At 39.2% G+C, this 17,685-nt stretch overlaps 1 protein-coding gene across 4 annotated transcripts in view; it reads right to left on the bottom strand.

Moving 5' to 3' along the window:
* Window positions 1-17,685, bottom strand: part of CHD7 (chromodomain helicase DNA binding protein 7) — a 190,595-nt gene that overhangs the window by 40,737 nt on the left and 132,173 nt on the right. For 3 of the 4 annotated variants that reach the window (XM_070802571.1, XM_070802573.1, XM_070802572.1), the window contains exons 7-13: window positions 16,713-16,768; window positions 10,030-10,144; window positions 6,370-6,453; window positions 4,300-4,437; window positions 4,082-4,203; window positions 3,466-3,709; window positions 2,101-2,277 (exon numbers count right to left, since the gene is read on the bottom strand). In XM_070802571.1, the coding sequence (XP_070658672.1) occupies window positions 2,101-2,277; window positions 3,466-3,709; window positions 4,082-4,203; window positions 4,300-4,437; window positions 6,370-6,453; window positions 10,030-10,144; window positions 16,713-16,768 (936 nt within the window). The remainder of the gene's footprint in view (window positions 1-2,100; window positions 2,278-3,465; window positions 3,710-4,081; window positions 4,204-4,299; window positions 4,438-6,369; window positions 6,454-10,029; window positions 10,145-16,712; window positions 16,769-17,685) is intronic. The other variant, XM_070802574.1, reaches the window with a different exon arrangement.

Genomic DNA, 17,685 nt, shown 5'->3' with positions numbered 1-17,685 from the left:
AGTGGACAAATGTAATTATATTCTAACTCTGAACAATGATATTGCATTCTATCAACAACTCTTGATCGTTGGAAAAAACAATTATTCATTTGCTAATCAGAGCTTTCCGTGGTGAGACATGAATGAGTTATAGGTATGCCAGGTCCTTGGGGCAGCTGACAGGCTGAGAGTCAGGATCCCAGGACTGGTCACCTGTGGCAGTGGCCAGCCTTCTTGGCTTACCCCAGTATGATACACAATTATTATCATTTTCTATATGTGCCATTGTGTGAAAATGGTTAGGGAACACTACCGTATATAACAGAAAAACTATCTGGATAACAGATTCTAACCCATTAATAAAGTGTTGTATAAACAACAGAAAATCCTTTGGAATCTCCCAGTGACAATTCGATTACTGGATGTTGAAAGTTAAACAAACTGTACTCACCAATGAAGGGCTATTTTGTAGTAAGAATCCACTATCTGGGAGCACAGAAACTAATAACAGACAACTCAGATGAACGCAGATGACTACACCTTCAGGAAACGGTGCCATAAATGTCTCTTATATGGACCACTGTGGAGATGGGCCCCTACTCAGAAGGCACAGTTACGTTTCATAAGAAAATTAGTGTTCACCTAAACCTGAATGGGTTTCTGAAAGTGTGTTAGTCATGCAGTCAGTCCCACTCTGTGACCTCATGGACTGTAGCCCAGCAGGCTCCTCTATACATGGAATTCTCCAGGCAAGAATACTGGAGTGGGTTGCCATTCTCTTTCTCCAGGATCTTTCTGACCCAGGGACTGAACCCAGGTCTACTGCATTGCAGGCAGAGCCTTTATCGTCTGAGCCATTTCTTTAATTTAAGACTAAAACTACCATCTGGAGAGACTAGTTACAGCCATAGTGTTTCTCTTCCTCATGTTTTCAAGATTATTCTAAGTGTTCCAATTTGTTTTGTGGATTGAACACCAAAATAGTACAAACTGCTCTGAGAAAGGTCTTAGGGATGGAAAACTCCACCCTAAATAGGGTAATTCAGTCAGACTTTTTCCTTTAAACAGAACTAGATTTTGTTTGTTTTTAATTAAAAGAATAGCTGGCTAATCCAATCCCATTAATTTAGGAATAAAAGAAGCTAATTCAAAGAACCAGCTGCAACAGAAAGCTTTTAAGTACTCTTTTTGTTGGTACCAGTCTTCAGTAAAAAAATTTACAGCCATGAACGTACAGAATATTCTTTTCCATCTCAAACTCTCAATTAATAAGAGATCAAATTAATCTATAGAAGTCAACATTAAAGGATTTAAAAAATCTTTTTGTACCTTTGAAAAACTCATCTAAACACCCAAGACATGCTGAATAACAATATCTTTGCTTCTTAAATGTACATTAAAAATAAAAACAAGTGATCAAAACCCATCTTGTAAACTACAGAGTGAACAGAGGCCCGAGGGTGACAGAGTCACGTCATGTCTGCTAGGAAACCATACAGCACTGTGGAGAGGAAAGCCAACCAAACTGCAACCACTGCTACAGTATGTTATCCCAAGATACTCCTACTGGGGGAAAAAAAAAAATCTAAAAAAAATCACGAAGTCCTGACCATCTCTTGGGAAGAGTATGTAATAGACCTGGTCTAAAACTCCAGATCAAATTCAAGGCCTTATCATGCACTAAACTTCTAAATGTCTGCACAAATTGGGCCAATTCCAGATATCCACTTAACTTAGTGAGAAAAACTGCACCTACAAGCCCTTGGAGGCAAAAACCTACAAACCCTGGAATACAACTGGATCATCATCATGGAGCTAAAGTTTGGCCCAACGGCTTACAACATGGCAGTACTTACAAACAAAAGGGAAAAGCAAACACTTGAAACTCAGTGGAAGTATCATGAACGTACTCTGCTGTGATAACAAAGACACCAGCCAACAACAGAAGAGTCAGGAAGATAGCAGCAACTTTTAAGTAAACTCAGGAGCAAACATGTCACAGGATTTGACAGGCTTTGCAAACACCCTTTAAAGGGATCTGCTGGACTCAGAGCATCAGGAATACTGAGTCGGTTAACAATTTTATCCAGGTTCAAGGTAAGCACCAATATGATCACTGACCAAGTCCATCATCTTGAGTCCCTCCAAGAGCTTGCAGTTCCTGTTCTTCAGCCTGTGGGCTTCATCGATGACTACACATCGCCAGGGAATATTCCGCAGCTCAGGACAATCGGTCAGAATCATCTCAAATGTAGTGATGATGGCGTGGAACTTATATGACCCCTTTATCACTCGACCCTATAATAAGGACTCTGTGTTACTGTTTAGCATTGAAGATTACGTTAATAACTTTAAGGATGAATAAAAAGCATAAGATATATATATATATATATATATGTTTATCCTTTTGGGAACATCTTTATTTATACTTTGTTTTCAAGTTATTTTTGGAGATTTTAAGCTCTCACGGTACAAGAGAGTTTTAAAATCTTTCCTTTTTTTAAGGAAGTTTGCAATTTGTTGGTAAAATTTCCAATCGAGTTTTTTATAGATAAGATGCAGTAAGTGCGCCTATTCTGGTTACATCCTATAGACTCCAACAGGCGAAAGGCCAGAGGGACTATGTACTAAGGCAACGGTTTTAAAAATGTTTTTACTTTTTAAACTTTTTTTTTTTTCATTTTGTGACTTAGTTTTCACTTTTAACGTGCTAACATGAAAAAAGGATTCAACTCAGGACAGAACTTTCAACAACTTTCCAAATGTAAAGATAAACACCAAAACACATTTTAATATTCTTCTCCTTTAAGTAATTGTAGGTCAGATTTTACAGTCAAAGCAAATAAATATAGAACACAAAACTCTGTCCTATTTCCAGTTATAGGACTTGCATTTCACCTATTGCTTAAAACTATTTTATTATAGCACATACTATTTATTCTTCTTTCTCTGTCACTTATAATGCTTCAGGGTCAACATCAAAGATAATTTCATACAGATAACTAGAATTAGTTAAAAGTCATAGCAACTGGTACTAAGAGCCACAGTACAAATTATTCCCTCTGGGTATATTCAATGCACCAGTTAATGTTAGGTGCCTAATATTTTTCACTTCTAGAAACAATAAAGAACACAATATTCTTCCCATTCCCATTTAATAACTCTTTTTTGGTTTCACTTTCTTTTAGGGTTTAAAAAATAAACCAAATTAGGCTATCAATGCATTGAATGATTTTCAGCAGTCATCCAAGGTAAAAAAAATTTCACGTGTTCTAATAATTAGAAAGACCAAGGCTATAAAAAGAAAGACCTGTCATCATAAGATAAGGAATTATAGTCCAAACATAAATTGAGTAAGAAATCTAAACAAAATTTCTCTAGTTCTGCAAAATCTAGACGTTCCCCTAAAAGGTCTGAAAAGCATTTGAACATTCAATGTGTTAAAGCGCCCCTATGTGTAAGGGTGGTGCGCCTGAGACACTTTACCTGGGGATCTTTGAAGTACATTTCATACAACTGAATGGTCCGACGACTAGCTTGACTCCCATGGTACACAACCACGTTCAATTCTGTCCAGGTCCGGAATTCCCTTTCCCAGTTGGGGATTGTGGACAATGGGGCAATTACTAAAAAAGGGCCATGGATTCCTTTCAAATATATCTCATAGAGAAATGTAATGGACTGGATAGTTTTTCCCAAACCCATTTCATCTGCTAAAATGCAGTTTCGCCTTTGGGAGGGAAATAAAACAAGGAAACTTTCATGAGTACACATACAAGACAGCACTTTCTCGTCACAAGGTAAGTGTATATATCCATTAAACTCATAAATGCATGCCTTAAATGCTTCTTTAAATACAATGAGATACATTTTCAAACAAAATGTTCGGAGACACAGAAAATTACTTCTACATACTTCAATCAGTCTCTACATTAGTACATGCTACTTAGACAAACATTAAGCATACGTCCAGTGTTTGCTTTTTTAAATAATTTTTATTAGCAAGTTAAAATGTTGCTATATTTGATCAGTATTCTCAATAACTGCAGAAGAGCTATTATAGGCTTTCTTTAAAAGGTGAAGAAAAATGCATTTTACATACATGTTGTACCAATTGAAAAGTAGCCAGTTTACTCCCTCCAACTGGTATTCCCTGAGTTTGTTATTGTTTTTATACTCCCTGGAACTCTCCGATTTCTTCCAGTCATCAGCAGGGGGTCGCTCCTGTTTCAAATACAGGAAATCCCGTTAGTGGTTTCTCACAGACCACACCACCTGGCTGTGTGCAAATGCGACCCTCCGCCACCCGCCAGTCCTCACCACACGCTCTGTCTCTGGCTCCCGGGACATGAGCTTTTCAAACTCTTCGATCTTGGCTTGGTCTATGTCCTGCCTCAGCTCCCACGTGCTGTCTTCATAAGGCAGTGAGCACCACTTCACCAGATAGTGAGTCACAGGCTGGGCCGGGTTTAAACACAGCAGAATGATGTATGAAAAACACGCACTCTACTTCACTTACGGACAGACACTATCCCAGCAACAGCAAGACGGAGCTGGGAGATGTTTTAAAACAGTGACCGCTGAATGAGGAACCCTTGGTTAGTGTCTAAAGGAACTAAAAATACAGGTAAGTCCCCACATATGAACGAGCTCTATTCCAAGAGTGCATTCATAAGTCCAACAAAGTTAGCCCAAGTACCCAACTTGTGTGTGTGTGTGTGTGTGTGTATGCATCTACTCCACTGGCAGGTGGATTCTTTACCACTGCGCCACCTGGGAAGTAGACTAATACAATAAGCTGTATGTACCTCTGCTTTTACACTTGCTTCCAAACATCCTGGGTTTGAAATAAAGATACTGTACTCTATAACAGTACTGTACAAAAGGTCAACCATTTGTCGAGGATGCACACACATGACAACATATGCCAGACACATGAACTAACCTATGTGACTGGACATGCAAACACACGTCCACACCTTTGAAAATTTGCAACTTGAAGGTTCGTATGTAGGGGACTTACTGTAATATTATTAAATATTGTCAGAACAAATTCATTTTTATCTAAGCCACTGGTTAAGTCATGTTCAAAAGCCAAAAAGTATATAGAAATAGCTAGTAAATAACAAAGCTGAATCTGAACCTTATTATTATCTGTGTGATCATTAGGCAACTGATTCAGACTCACAGGGTAACTCATCTTGGTGTGTTTACATATTTACCTAACCGGCTACTTTCTTAAACAATGAGAAACAGGCTTGAACTTATTAGAATTTCTTCCTTTTTCTTAAAGGGATACTGTCTGCATGCAATTGCTTTAAAGTGATGTGTTTGAGCTCTAGAAAACTGGAGAGCAAAATACCTTGGGTAATGCAGACCAAGAAGATCTCCTTTGCCTTTCTTCTAGAAAACATTTGGGTTTTTGGATCTTCATTTTAGGACAGAGGTACTGATTATTAAGCCCTAAAACTAATAGTAAATTGATAAATCTCAGCTAAATTTAGACCAAGGCTGTGACCTGGCTGTGATGTTACAAACATTTGCTGTACTATATAAATATAATATGGGGAAAAAAAATTTTTTTTAAGTACAGCTAAGCAAAACAGAAAGGTAAACATCGTATTACAGATATGGTCTTTGAAACATCATGGACCCTGTGATACAGAATTTGGAGTAAAAATGGGACTTCACTGCAGACTCTCACTAGACAAGCAAGATTCAAACATCCAAACACTTTATGCAGTTTAATTTACAAGAAGAAGCTAAGTGACAGACCTCATGGTGGGTAGGCATATCCTTACTAAGACACAATGCTCAGAAGTCACTAGACGCGTGTTTATTCTTACGCGATGAGTAGGGTGCCCTACCAACTGCCCTTTACAACCTCTTTGGGTTCTTCAAAGAAAAACGGGCATGCTGAGACTCAGATCTCACAAAAAGAAGGATTCTATAGCATCCTCCATGAACCATGTTAAATGAGGCCCATCAACTTCATTAGTGATGTCTTCTGTTACTTAACATTGAACTGTGTTTTTGCTACAAGAACACTCTTACAAGGGGAATTCGTGCTACATAACAGATTTACACCAAAATATAGTAAATTCCTTATTGATTGTATCTGGAACTGTGCAAAGTGTCAGTGCTCTCTGCTTCACATTGAAAACTGATTTCTTTTAAAAAGCTCTCAGACTAAAACAAACAACATTTTTACTGTGATTATTAAGTCCCAAAACTAATAGTAAGTTAGTATATTTCAGTTTGGTTTAGACCAAGTGTGTCATAATACAAGGCTGTGAGCAGGACCAGATCTTGGGAGTTCATGATGGTTCTCCATAAACACACATAAGCGGTCTGAGCCACTGCCCCCTAAGACAAACGGTCCTCTGTTACCTCTCCCCGGTCATCTGTGCTACGTGCAAAGTCCATTATCCGGTCAACCTCCACATAATCTGGATTAAAAAGCTCATCTTCAATCTACACCAACGGAGAGAGAAAAAAAAAAAAAGTTAAAATGTTTATTTAACTCCTGAGAATAAACACTATTTCACTTTTCATCAGGCAGTACTATTTGGGGTCACAGCAATACAAAATTTATATTTGGCAAAGGTCTGTTATATTAATTGAAATGCTATAATTTAGCAAAATCACTCCCCATGAGGAAATCAAGAGTTCTCAGACTTTGTTAACTGGGTCTTTTAATTACTGTGTGAGACCTTTTTACTGTGAGAGAATGTTTAAGAATATTTTAAATCAAGTGTGAAATTACAATTCACTAATGAGCAATCCAAAAGGCTTATGGCACGCAATGCATGTAGCATTCGAGACTGTAGTTTGCAAAAGAGATCAGAACTGTGCACAGTAAGTGCTACCAGAGTCTTGTAACTGTCTGATGCCTTACAGCATCATTTGCAGAATGTTATTCAAAAGCTAAAAACACTGAGACCAGTGAACTCCACATTTAAGCATGAACGGAGTTTATGTTGTTTGGTCACCTTTGCCAATCAGTATTAGTACCTTATTTGAATATAATCTTGGCGTACATCGAAGTGTTCTCACATGATTTATTTGTATTGAACACAGAGCATTTGGCTAAAAGTATTGAGGATAAAGAAATGAGGCTTTAAACATTGGGTTCTCTAGCTGAGACATTAACAATCTTTACGGAAGTCAAGTAACGCTGCTTGTCTGCAAACTGATCTCACGTAAAAGAAGAGAATTTGGCTCAAAGGGAAGTTACAGACTAAGCCATACTTTAAAGAAGTCAGAGTCAGATAATTTAGAAAAAAAAAAAAAAGACACATTACTATGTGTTCCCAGAGATTAATTTATCAGCAACATAACTTCATTAAAATGCTTTGCAAAAACATTAGATACTGTCCACATCCCCGGAGCTGCAGGTCAAAGAGCCGCCTGGTTACAGTCAACTTCAGGATAACAAACTTCCTCTGGGGTCCTGTGCCCACACACCCAATTTGGATGCTGTGAACTGTGAATCATGAAACAAAACCCAGAAATACCAAGAGTGTGTTTCAATTGCCTCAGGTCTTTACCTGGAGTTCATGACTAAGGCAACAAAAACCTCTGAAACAGTTTGTTAATTTGAAGTGTTTATATATTAAATGCATTGGCTTGTCAAAGCTTCGAGATTTAGGTGCCCAATATCTACGTATTATTCATGTACAGCATAAACACTAAACCTTTCCACAAACTAGGATTTTATGATAAAAGCTCTAAGGCAACTTGTTCTTAAACAGAATCCTCTATTGAATCTGAATTAAAATCCTTAACTTTACTCCTAAACATATTTATCCTTCAAGCAAGTAATCAATGCCACCACACCTGTGATTTCCAGTCTTAATAATTTTTCTAAATAGAGAGTTATAGTTGCAGTGACTTAAAAGAAAGCCTAAGTAACCCCATGGATGGAGGAGCCTGGTGGGCTGCAGTCCATGGGGTCACTGAGAGTTGGACACGACTGAGCAATTTCACTTTCACTTTTCACTTTCATGCATTGGAGAAGGAAATAGCAACCCACTCCAGTGTTATTGCCTAGAGAATCCCAGGGACGGGGGAGCCTGGTGGGCTGTCGCCTATGGGGTCGCACAGAGTCGGACACAACTGAAGCGACTTAGCAGCAGCAGCAGCAAGGTGAATCAGAAAAGGCAAAAGTGGTCATGACTAAAAATCTCAAAGTAGCAGAACTGGTGCCTGAAGCCAGGACCATCTCTAGGACACGACAAACAGGTGAGTGAGTGAGTGAGTAAGTGAGTGAGTGTGTGTGTGTGTGTGTGTGTGTGTAAAGGATCCAGAATTGATATCCTTCTCTGTTAAACCTCAGATCCTCTTTTCAGACACAAGCTTATGCTCCTATTCAGGACAAAGCTTAAGATTTACCATTACCAAGTTACCAGGAAGATAATATATTTCAACCTTGTAATTGTCCCGTCGCTAAATGTCTGATTATTTGCAACCCCAGGGACTGTAGCATACCAGGCTCCCCTGTCCTTCACTGTCTCTCGAGTTTGTGCAAACTCATGTCCATTGAGTCGGTGATACCATCCAACCATCTCATCCTCTGCTGCCCCCTTTTCCTCTTGCCCTCAATCTTTCCCAGCATCAGGGTCAGGTGGCCAAGTTTACACTACACCTTTGGGGGCATGGAGTTCAGATTCCAGGAGACCCCAGACTTGTCACCTGAGAGGATAAGTCTGGACTCTATGACGTAAAATACCGCACACTCATCTGTCTGTGACCCCCTCCCCCATCTCCAACAAGGGGTCAGGGTGTGAAGTTGGCCGTGAAACAGGTATGATTTTGCATCAAATTTCACACTTTTTTTTAACAGTTTACATTCTGTTAAACTCCTTCATGGAGAGGAAAATGAATGAGTCAGCCAGGTTAGTCTTTCAATGTGAAGGTTTCTCTTTTTATCTGCTCGAGGCTATAAATGAAAGCAAACAGGTGATCATAGGTCTAGGGACCCCTGGAGGCAGCCCGCGAGAGTCTTGTTTATGTAACTGACTATGCTGGAAGAGAACCATGGCTCTTCCTAAACTATGCAGGCATTCTTTCCTGCCCTAGATATTAGTCAGCCAGTCAGTGTTCGTTGCTCAGTCGTATCCGACTCTTTCATGGGCTGTAGCCCTCCAGGCTCCTCTGTCCATGGGATTCTCCAGGCAAGAATACTGGAGTGGGTTGCCATTCTATTCTCCAGGGGATCCTCCTGACCCAGGGACTGAACCCGGGTCTCCCACACTGGGGGCAGATTCTTTACAGTCTGAGTTACCAGGGAAGCCCTAAGTATGGGTACCTTGTTATCTTAATTGATAATCTAGGATAAAGGGGAGGGAGGTAAAGATATTAGATATTGTATCAACTTCTGTACCACAGCGTATCATCTGTGAAAAGAAGGTCAGCAAACTCTCTGACTTTAACAAGAGAAATGTCACACACCTTCCCCAATCGAAACAAACATTACATCCTAGACCTTAATACTAATCGTAGAGTTTTTGAGTTTGTAATCTGCTAAACCTTTTTTTTTTTTTTAATTTTCTTTCGGATGTGGACCATTTTTAAAGTCTTTACTGAATTTGTCACCATATTGATTCTGTTGTTTATGTTCTGGTTTTTTCACCACAAGGCAGGTGGGATCTTAACTCCCTGACCAGGGATTGAACCTGTACCTCCCGCAGCAGAAAGCAAAGCCTTAACTGGACCGCTAAGGAAGCCCCTCACCTGCTACATCTTAGTAAGCCTTTTGTCTACTTATTTTTTCACTGTCTATTAAGTGTATTTTCATTACAAGATTGAATCATACCACCATATTTCCACATAATCTCAGAAGGACCAGTATCTTCTAGACTAAGCAACAGGAAGAATGAGAAATTTCCTGTTTACAAATTATTTTAGCAATAACCAGTTACCAATATGCAAGTAACAGCACCAAATGAGGCAAACTAGTTTCTCTTAATAATATGCTGACATGAAATTCAAAATTTAGAACACTTTAAAAATGTAAATATTTTAGGAAATTAACCAGGTTTTCCATACCTCTGACAGGAATTTGTTCTGGCCTTGCTTTGCCTTAAATCGCTTAATCTTTTGCTGAATTCTCTTATCTTTTTCCAGATCTTCTATGGACGCCCATTGACAATGAAGATAAGAGCTAAAAAAATAAAACGATATACTTGAAACAGAAAATAATTGATCTTTATGATACATGTTCATTATCATTCTCCCCACAAAATCAACTACATAAATGATTAACAGAATAACCTGTTTAATTACTTACTCATAGAGGCTGCTGAGGCACATTTCAATATAACTACTAATGGTTAAGAATAAGAGAAAATAATCAATAACAGATACTAAAATTTGCCTTCTGTGCTGGGTCTGCAGTTCTCTTACCCATTTCCCATTAAAAAGAAAGAAAGAAAGAAAAAGACCTAATAACAAGCTATTTTCATAAGTGAATGGATTTTACTCCAACACAAAACAATTAGCACTACAAGGTGGCTTTAATTATGGATTTGTTTTGAGCCTTTTATCATTAATTGAGAAATAAAAGGTTTCTGTCAAGTTTAAAGAATTCAAATTTAAAACAGCAAAGGTAAACCTCATTTCCTCCTTCTAAAACAACTGGGGAGAAAAGGACCCCCCAGCTCTAGAACACCAGTACCCCCAGCCCTCTCCTTGTTAGTCCTTCTGCCAGGACCTCTGAGATGATGCCCCTTGGGTCCCTTGTGAATTGTTCACTCTCCAATGGCTACTCTCTTCTCTCACTGGTTAGTCTCCTCCTGTTCAGACTCACCACCAGCCTGCTCTGAGCAGGTGCTGGGTCTTCTCTAACCTGAACTTGAATACTCCCCACCCCACCTTTCCGTTTTCATCCCCAAGACTCACAGGTATACAGTTAATGTTGTATGGTACCTTTGACTTCTTTCATTTAGTTATTTCAATATCCTTTAGTACTATCATCCTCTCCCTACCCCACACCCCTATAACCTTGCCTGTCTCTTATTTCTCTTTTTAGTGATGACATTTTAAAAAATGAGGTGCTTTCAAAATCAAGATACTACTACTCTTAGAAATTATGTGGCCACTACAAAAGTCTTTCAAAAAATGATTAATGATATGGAAAAGGCTGATGACATGAAATATCATATCATTTTTATTTATATAACATCTAATATCCATTTTCATAGGTAGGACAGATTTAGTCCTACAGTGGACTGAGGGAGATATGGATTTTAAATACATATGCCTTGTATAGATATGAATTGATAGACGCCCTGTATGCGCGCACACACACACACACTCAGGGAAAAGACTCAATGAAAATGCATCAAAATGCTAGTAATGATCATTCTGGGTGGTAAGATTGTAAATATTTTTTACTTTTGACTTGTATTTTCCAAATTTTCAATAAATAACATGCAATACTGTTATAACCAAAACTAAATATTATAAACATCACCTAGTCTAGTTTCCTAATTATTGGATAGAAAAAGGTATGTGAGCACTCAGCACCTTTGTCCTGGCTGAGGTGTACATGCCTTTAAAAGCGCTGCCAGGCCAGCCACGAGGGAGATGCAGGCCCTTCAATAGCTGGTCCAGCCCTGCTCCCCCTCCGGCAAACTAAGCTGAAATTTTGGGCAGTGAAATCAGCTCCCACTAAATGGAGAAAAACCACAGGCTTCTCCACCAGGATCACAAACAAGGCAAGGATACCTATATGTCCTCTACTGTACAATATCACATTCTAGGCATTGGCCAATGCTTTTAGATGAGAGAAAATAAGAGGAGTGGTAATTGGAAAATAAGAACTCTATTTGCAGACAATATGACTGCATAACTGGAAAACCCTAGAGGATCAATTAGGAAACTAATTCAAATAATAAAATAAAATAATTCAGTTATATAGCAGAATATAAAATTAACAGACAGAAGTCAAATGCCCCCATTTACACAAATAAAACAGAAGAAATAATGACAGTGAAAACCTCTTTTACAGTATCAACAGAGAAAAAATACTTAGTAATAAATTTAATAAGGAACATGTGAAACTTGTATAAGGAAGCATTTAAGATCCTCCTAAAAGACACAGAAAGCAAGTTGAGCCAAGAAAGACATCCTTGCTTTCAGATAGCAAGACTCAATATCGTAAGTCATAAATTTGTTATTTAACACAATGTAAATAAAAATATAAACAACTATTTTAATGGAGTTAGACAAGTGAATGCTGCATTTATATATAAAAATCAACATGCTAAACATCCAGAAAAACCATAAAAAGGAACTGTCTTAGGGGAAACTCCAATAAACTGGATAACAAAATACTTATAAAGCCTCTATAAGTAAAATAGATGCTATAACATGTGAAGAGACAGATCAAAGGATTAAAGACAGACATGGACCCAATAAATATGTATCTTTAGTCCATGATAAAGGCTGCATCTCAATCACCAGGGCAAAGACGGACTTTTTAATAATGAGGCTGAAACAACAATATTTGGAAAAGAATAAAATTAGAGTTATGCTTTACACCATGTACCAAGTGAATCAAGAAACTAAACAGAGAAGATAAAAACATGCAAATATTACAGAAAAACACAGAAAATTCCTCTTTAGCCAGGGGTAGGGAAAGGATTTCCAACTATGATTCAAAAGTAAGATCTAATAAAAAGAAAGATGAACAAATCTGAATATAAAAAACTTTTTTAAAAAAAGTACAACAACAAATAAAGTCAAATGACAACTGAAACTGGGAAAAGATAGCTGCAATATATAATATAGATTAAGGACTAATACCGCATACATATAAAGAACTGTTAAAAACTGAAGGAAGCACAACAGAAAACTGGGCAAAAGATCTGAACATATAACTGACAGGACAAGGTACAAAAATGGTCATTTAACTTACGAAAAGATGTTCTAAATCACTCACAATCAAAGAAACTGCTACTTAAAACCACACTGAAATACAATTTCCCACAAAAAGTAAACACACACACACACACACACTCTACATTGGAAATGTTGTGCGGAAATGCGTGATCTCACACTTAAAACCACACTGAAATACAATTTCCCACAAAAAGTAAACACACACACACACACACACACACACGCTACACTGGAAACGTGCGGAAATGCGTGATCTCACACAGTATTGGTAGGAATGCAAACAGAACTATTAGACATTGCAAAATTCCCTAGGAGAACTGCATTTATGTTTGCCTTTTGATCTAGCAATCCCAGTTCTAAAAATTCACCCTGAAGCTATGCCTCCAACAATTCAAAAATATGTAGGCATGAAAATATATATTGCAGCATTATCTGTAACTATTACATATCAGAAGCCATTTACAAGCCAGCACACATGGGAGATTGGCTGGGTAAGTTATCACGCAGATGTGCAGGGGAGTACTAGGCAGCTGTAACAAAGAATGAGGAAGACCCTATGAACTGATGTTGAGTAACGCAATACTCGTAGTATTGTGAAAAAAGCAAAGTGCCAATGTGTACTGATGCTATTCTTTTGTGCTTAAGAAAGAAAGGGAAATAACATATAAAATAAACCAACCTATCGATTTGCCTATCTCCATATTCATGCCACAAATTACAGGAAGGATAAATCTGAGATTAACGAGAAGGTAAGTAGGAATGGGGTGGCAAGGAAGGGAAGACGGCACTTCTTTGGGTATCGTCTTGTGTACAGTTCTGACTACTGAACCGTGTTAGTATTTCATGAACTTGAAAAAAAACAAAAAAATCAAAGGATGGCTGCTGCTGCTGCTGCTATGTCACTTCAGTCATGTCCGACTCTGTGTGACCCCACAGAGGGGGTGGAGCCTAAAATGGATTACAAATACAAACAGAAACTAAGGAGCCAAAAGTAGTGTTAGTCACTCAGGTGTGTCCAACTCTTTGTGACCTCATGGACTGTAGCCCGCCTGGTTCCTCTGCCCATGGGATTCCCCAAGCAAGAATACTGGAGTGGGTTACCATCCGCTCCTCCAGAAGATCTTCCCGACCCAGGGATCGAAACTGGGTCTCCTGCATTGCAGGCAGATTCTTTATCGTCTGAGCTACCAGGGAAGACCATAATGAGAAAAACTGAGTATCAAATAAATAACATCCCACTGAAGCAGGGCAGGAAGAAGGACTAACCTGACCAAAAAGCACTTAGAAACAGCACTTAGACAACAAAAAATGCTAACAAATACTGAACGAAGATGCTGCTGCTGCTCCCGCCAAGTCACTTCAGTCGTGTCCAACTCTGTGTGACCCCACAGATAACAGCCCACCAGGCTCCCCCGTCCCTGGGATTCTCCAGGCAAGAACACTGGAGTGGGTTGCCATTTCCTTCTCCAATGCATGAAAGTGAAAAGTGAAAGGGAAGTCACTCAGTCGTGTCTGACTCTTTGTGACCCCATGGACTGCAGCCTTCCAGGGTCCTCTGTCCATGGGATTTGCCAGGTAAGAGTACTGGAGTGGGATGCCATCGCCAAAGCTAGCAGGCTTCATTTTCACATAAATATGGTCTAGTAATTCTGAATCCATTTCTTATATATTCCAGGATTAACAAATAAGAAAAGGTATTACGGATCCTATGTCTACTGTGACAGGTTTCTCACAGTAAAAAACAGAGAGCTATTAATATTAGAAGGGGAAAGAACAGAATGAATCCCGTGGTATTGAAATAAAATTGGAACTATCACTATAAAGACACTGTTCTTCCTTGTTGGCAGGTAGGCAGGTAGACAGAAATGTGTGGGTACATACAATGAACATTTATGTGTGTAACATGTTATGTGTATATGTCATACACACACACATTACCATATACACACGCACGTGGATGCCCTTCCTAAGCCCAGAAGCAATGACTCCCCAGCAGCAGTGAACACACCTAGTTAAACCTTGGTTTCTACATGCTCTTCTCCAGTAAAAACAACCAAGGCACCTAAGAGAAAGGACCAATTCCAGGACTTGAACAGGAAGTTTCGAGATGCGTCAGGAACATCCTCTGGTGCCAGAAACTAAGGAAGTGCTCGAAGAAGGACAGGGACAAGGTAAGCGAGGGAGGAGACAGCCCGATGGGCTTCCACCGGCCAGGTCTGGGATCAAGTGAGCAAAGGAAATAATGCTATGACAGTAAGGGATTATGATCCCCTGAATAACATAAGACTCCACACAGGAATTTTGTACTGCTGTTGCAATTTTTCTGTAAATCTATTTCAAAATTATGTCAAAATGAAAGGTTAACAAAAAGTTTTCATTTTATGGAAATTTTAACTTCCTTTAGAGCTCTATAACATCAGAGAGGAAAGCTATTTTTTAGCACCACGCTGCTTCATCTCACATGACTGATGACTCATCTCCCTGGCTGGCGGCCACGGCGGCACCTGGGTGAGGCCCTACAGGGGCCGGGGTTGGTCACAGGCTGGTTGAGAGGATTTCTGAGAGCCAAACACCACGGGCCTCGGCACTCCACACTGACGGGGATGGGGGTCTATCCAGTGGAGCTGTTTCTTGGCAAAAGATACTTAAACTTCTTGACTTGGAGTGCGATTTGATAAATCCACCAGAGCGCCTTCTCTCTGGCTTACGTGGTTGTCCCCTCCTTATCTAGTCTTTCCACCCACCTGATAAGACTATATGAAGCCATGTCACGTGCATCCCCGGCATGTGTGTGAGCTTCTCACGCTCTGAGTATAAAATGATGACGGCATCTGATGTTTACTGGGCATTTTTCATTTCACTGAACTTTTACAGTAACACTGATAAGAGACTCCTTCATCTTTTTACCTGGCGGAAGGTTCTGCTCACAAACGTCAGAAAGATATCCATCCATTAACACAGTGCCAAATGCGACAGGGGGTGATGACAGAAACCATGGGGCCTGATGCTTTTTTGAGAGTAGGGTAGATTTTCTTAGGCTGTTTTGACAGCTCCCTGAAGCCTCTCTTGAAACCCCAGAATTCACTAATATGACCCTTGAGTTCCTGGCCTTAAAAAGTTTAAAGTACATTTAACATTTACATTATCAATAAATATTTTTTTCTTTATTCTGTGATTGTTATTTGCGTTAGAGAATGGCCGCGGTCTCTCCTCGGTAGGATGCATATTGATGCTTCAAACTAGGCTGTCCCGTCAGAGTGTGCTTGGTCCTAGCGCCCTGCCTCCATCTATTAGAATCAGAACAACAACTCACAGTGGTTTGTGACTCAGTTTTTTAAAAGTTAAGCAATTCAAATTCACTAAACACAAATCAGAAATAACAACAGGTCATCGAAATCATAGCTCACTACATTTCAAAACGTGAGATGATGTCACGATTTTTCTAGCACTTTCACCCAGGAGCGGAGTTCTCATTTGGGCACAGATGAAGGCAGGGTACCTGGCTTCACAGAGCAAAATTCATCCTCAGAGGTCAAGCAGGTATCACTTTCTCTGTTATTATATGGGTTTTCATCTCCTCTAAAAAGAACTTGGTTATGCACAAAAGCTAGTCAACCTTTACACCAATTATACATTTTACAGAAAAATAAAACTTATCAACTATTCAAGATACAAAAGTTAGGAGGCAATGGCCTCCACAGCACTGAATAAATCATACCAAAATTTTCCCACTGCCAATTAAAAAAAAAATTCCTGATTACTTTTTAATTTGGTACCTTGAAAATATACTCCCCCATTCAAAAAAAAAAAGGTCACAATTTACTTACAAGTTTTTATATTTCACGTAGAACTCCTCAACTTCTACCTCCTCTCCGGATTCCTTCTGCAACAGAGGAAAATTTCAGGCATATACTTGAAAGCATCTACTAGAATGCTCCGAAAGTAATGATTTACTCCCGTGTGGACACACATAAGGCATCGCAGAAGTGGCATGGGACGTTCCTGGAAGGATGAGCACGTGGTGAGCTGGTGGGAGGCAGTCGGATGAGGACGGGCCAGGCGCTACCCGACCGGCTCCGGCTTCTCAGACATGAATCACTTTAACTCCTCCCTAACCACATGCAGCTTCATTCACAACAACCTGACCCCAAATCTGGCTTTCTGCCAAACCCACAGTGTTAAGTAGACGCCAAGTGTACCATTTTCGCAGGCAGCAGCCAATTAGCAACTGCTCTCCTGAATGCCATATGTATTATTTTTGGCTGCCTCATGGCAACTTTACATTGTGGGTTTTGTAATGTTTTAAAATATTTAAAAGACATTTATTCGTCCATATAGTTAATAACTCTAAACAAGAAACCATATAAAACTAAACCTTGTTCCTAGGCTGTAATTTCAGTGCATCACTATTGAGGGTTTTAGTTTGACTCGATGGTACAATTAAAATCTCTCAGACAAGATGTCTCACACACGTAGCAGCCAAATAAAATTAACACTCCAAATACGACGTTGAGGTGAGGTTAACGTGGTGACCCGTCAGCCAGACCGAGAGTGCAGTGGGCAGATTATCTAGAATCTCTCCCTTGATCCTGCCTACCGTCATGTCTGCAGAAGACACCACGTGGATGATATTTTAAGCATCTCTTTCAATATTTTTTTTTTCCCTTTTGGTTTTAGGCTGTTAAACAAGTCGTAATATGTAATTTTCTTCTGGAACATTTGATCAGATAAACCAGGGATGTAAAACATAAACACCACTTACAGATGTTCGAAGATTGCTTTTTACACTGTTAGGAGAGC

Source organism: Bos indicus, chromosome 14, assembly GCF_029378745.1.
Source record: "Bos indicus isolate NIAB-ARS_2022 breed Sahiwal x Tharparkar chromosome 14, NIAB-ARS_B.indTharparkar_mat_pri_1.0, whole genome shotgun sequence".
Lineage (NCBI taxonomy): Eukaryota > Metazoa > Chordata > Mammalia > Artiodactyla > Bovidae > Bos > Bos indicus.
Note: the sequence above shows the minus strand (reverse complement) of the source record. Positions and strands in the feature narration are given on the sequence as shown.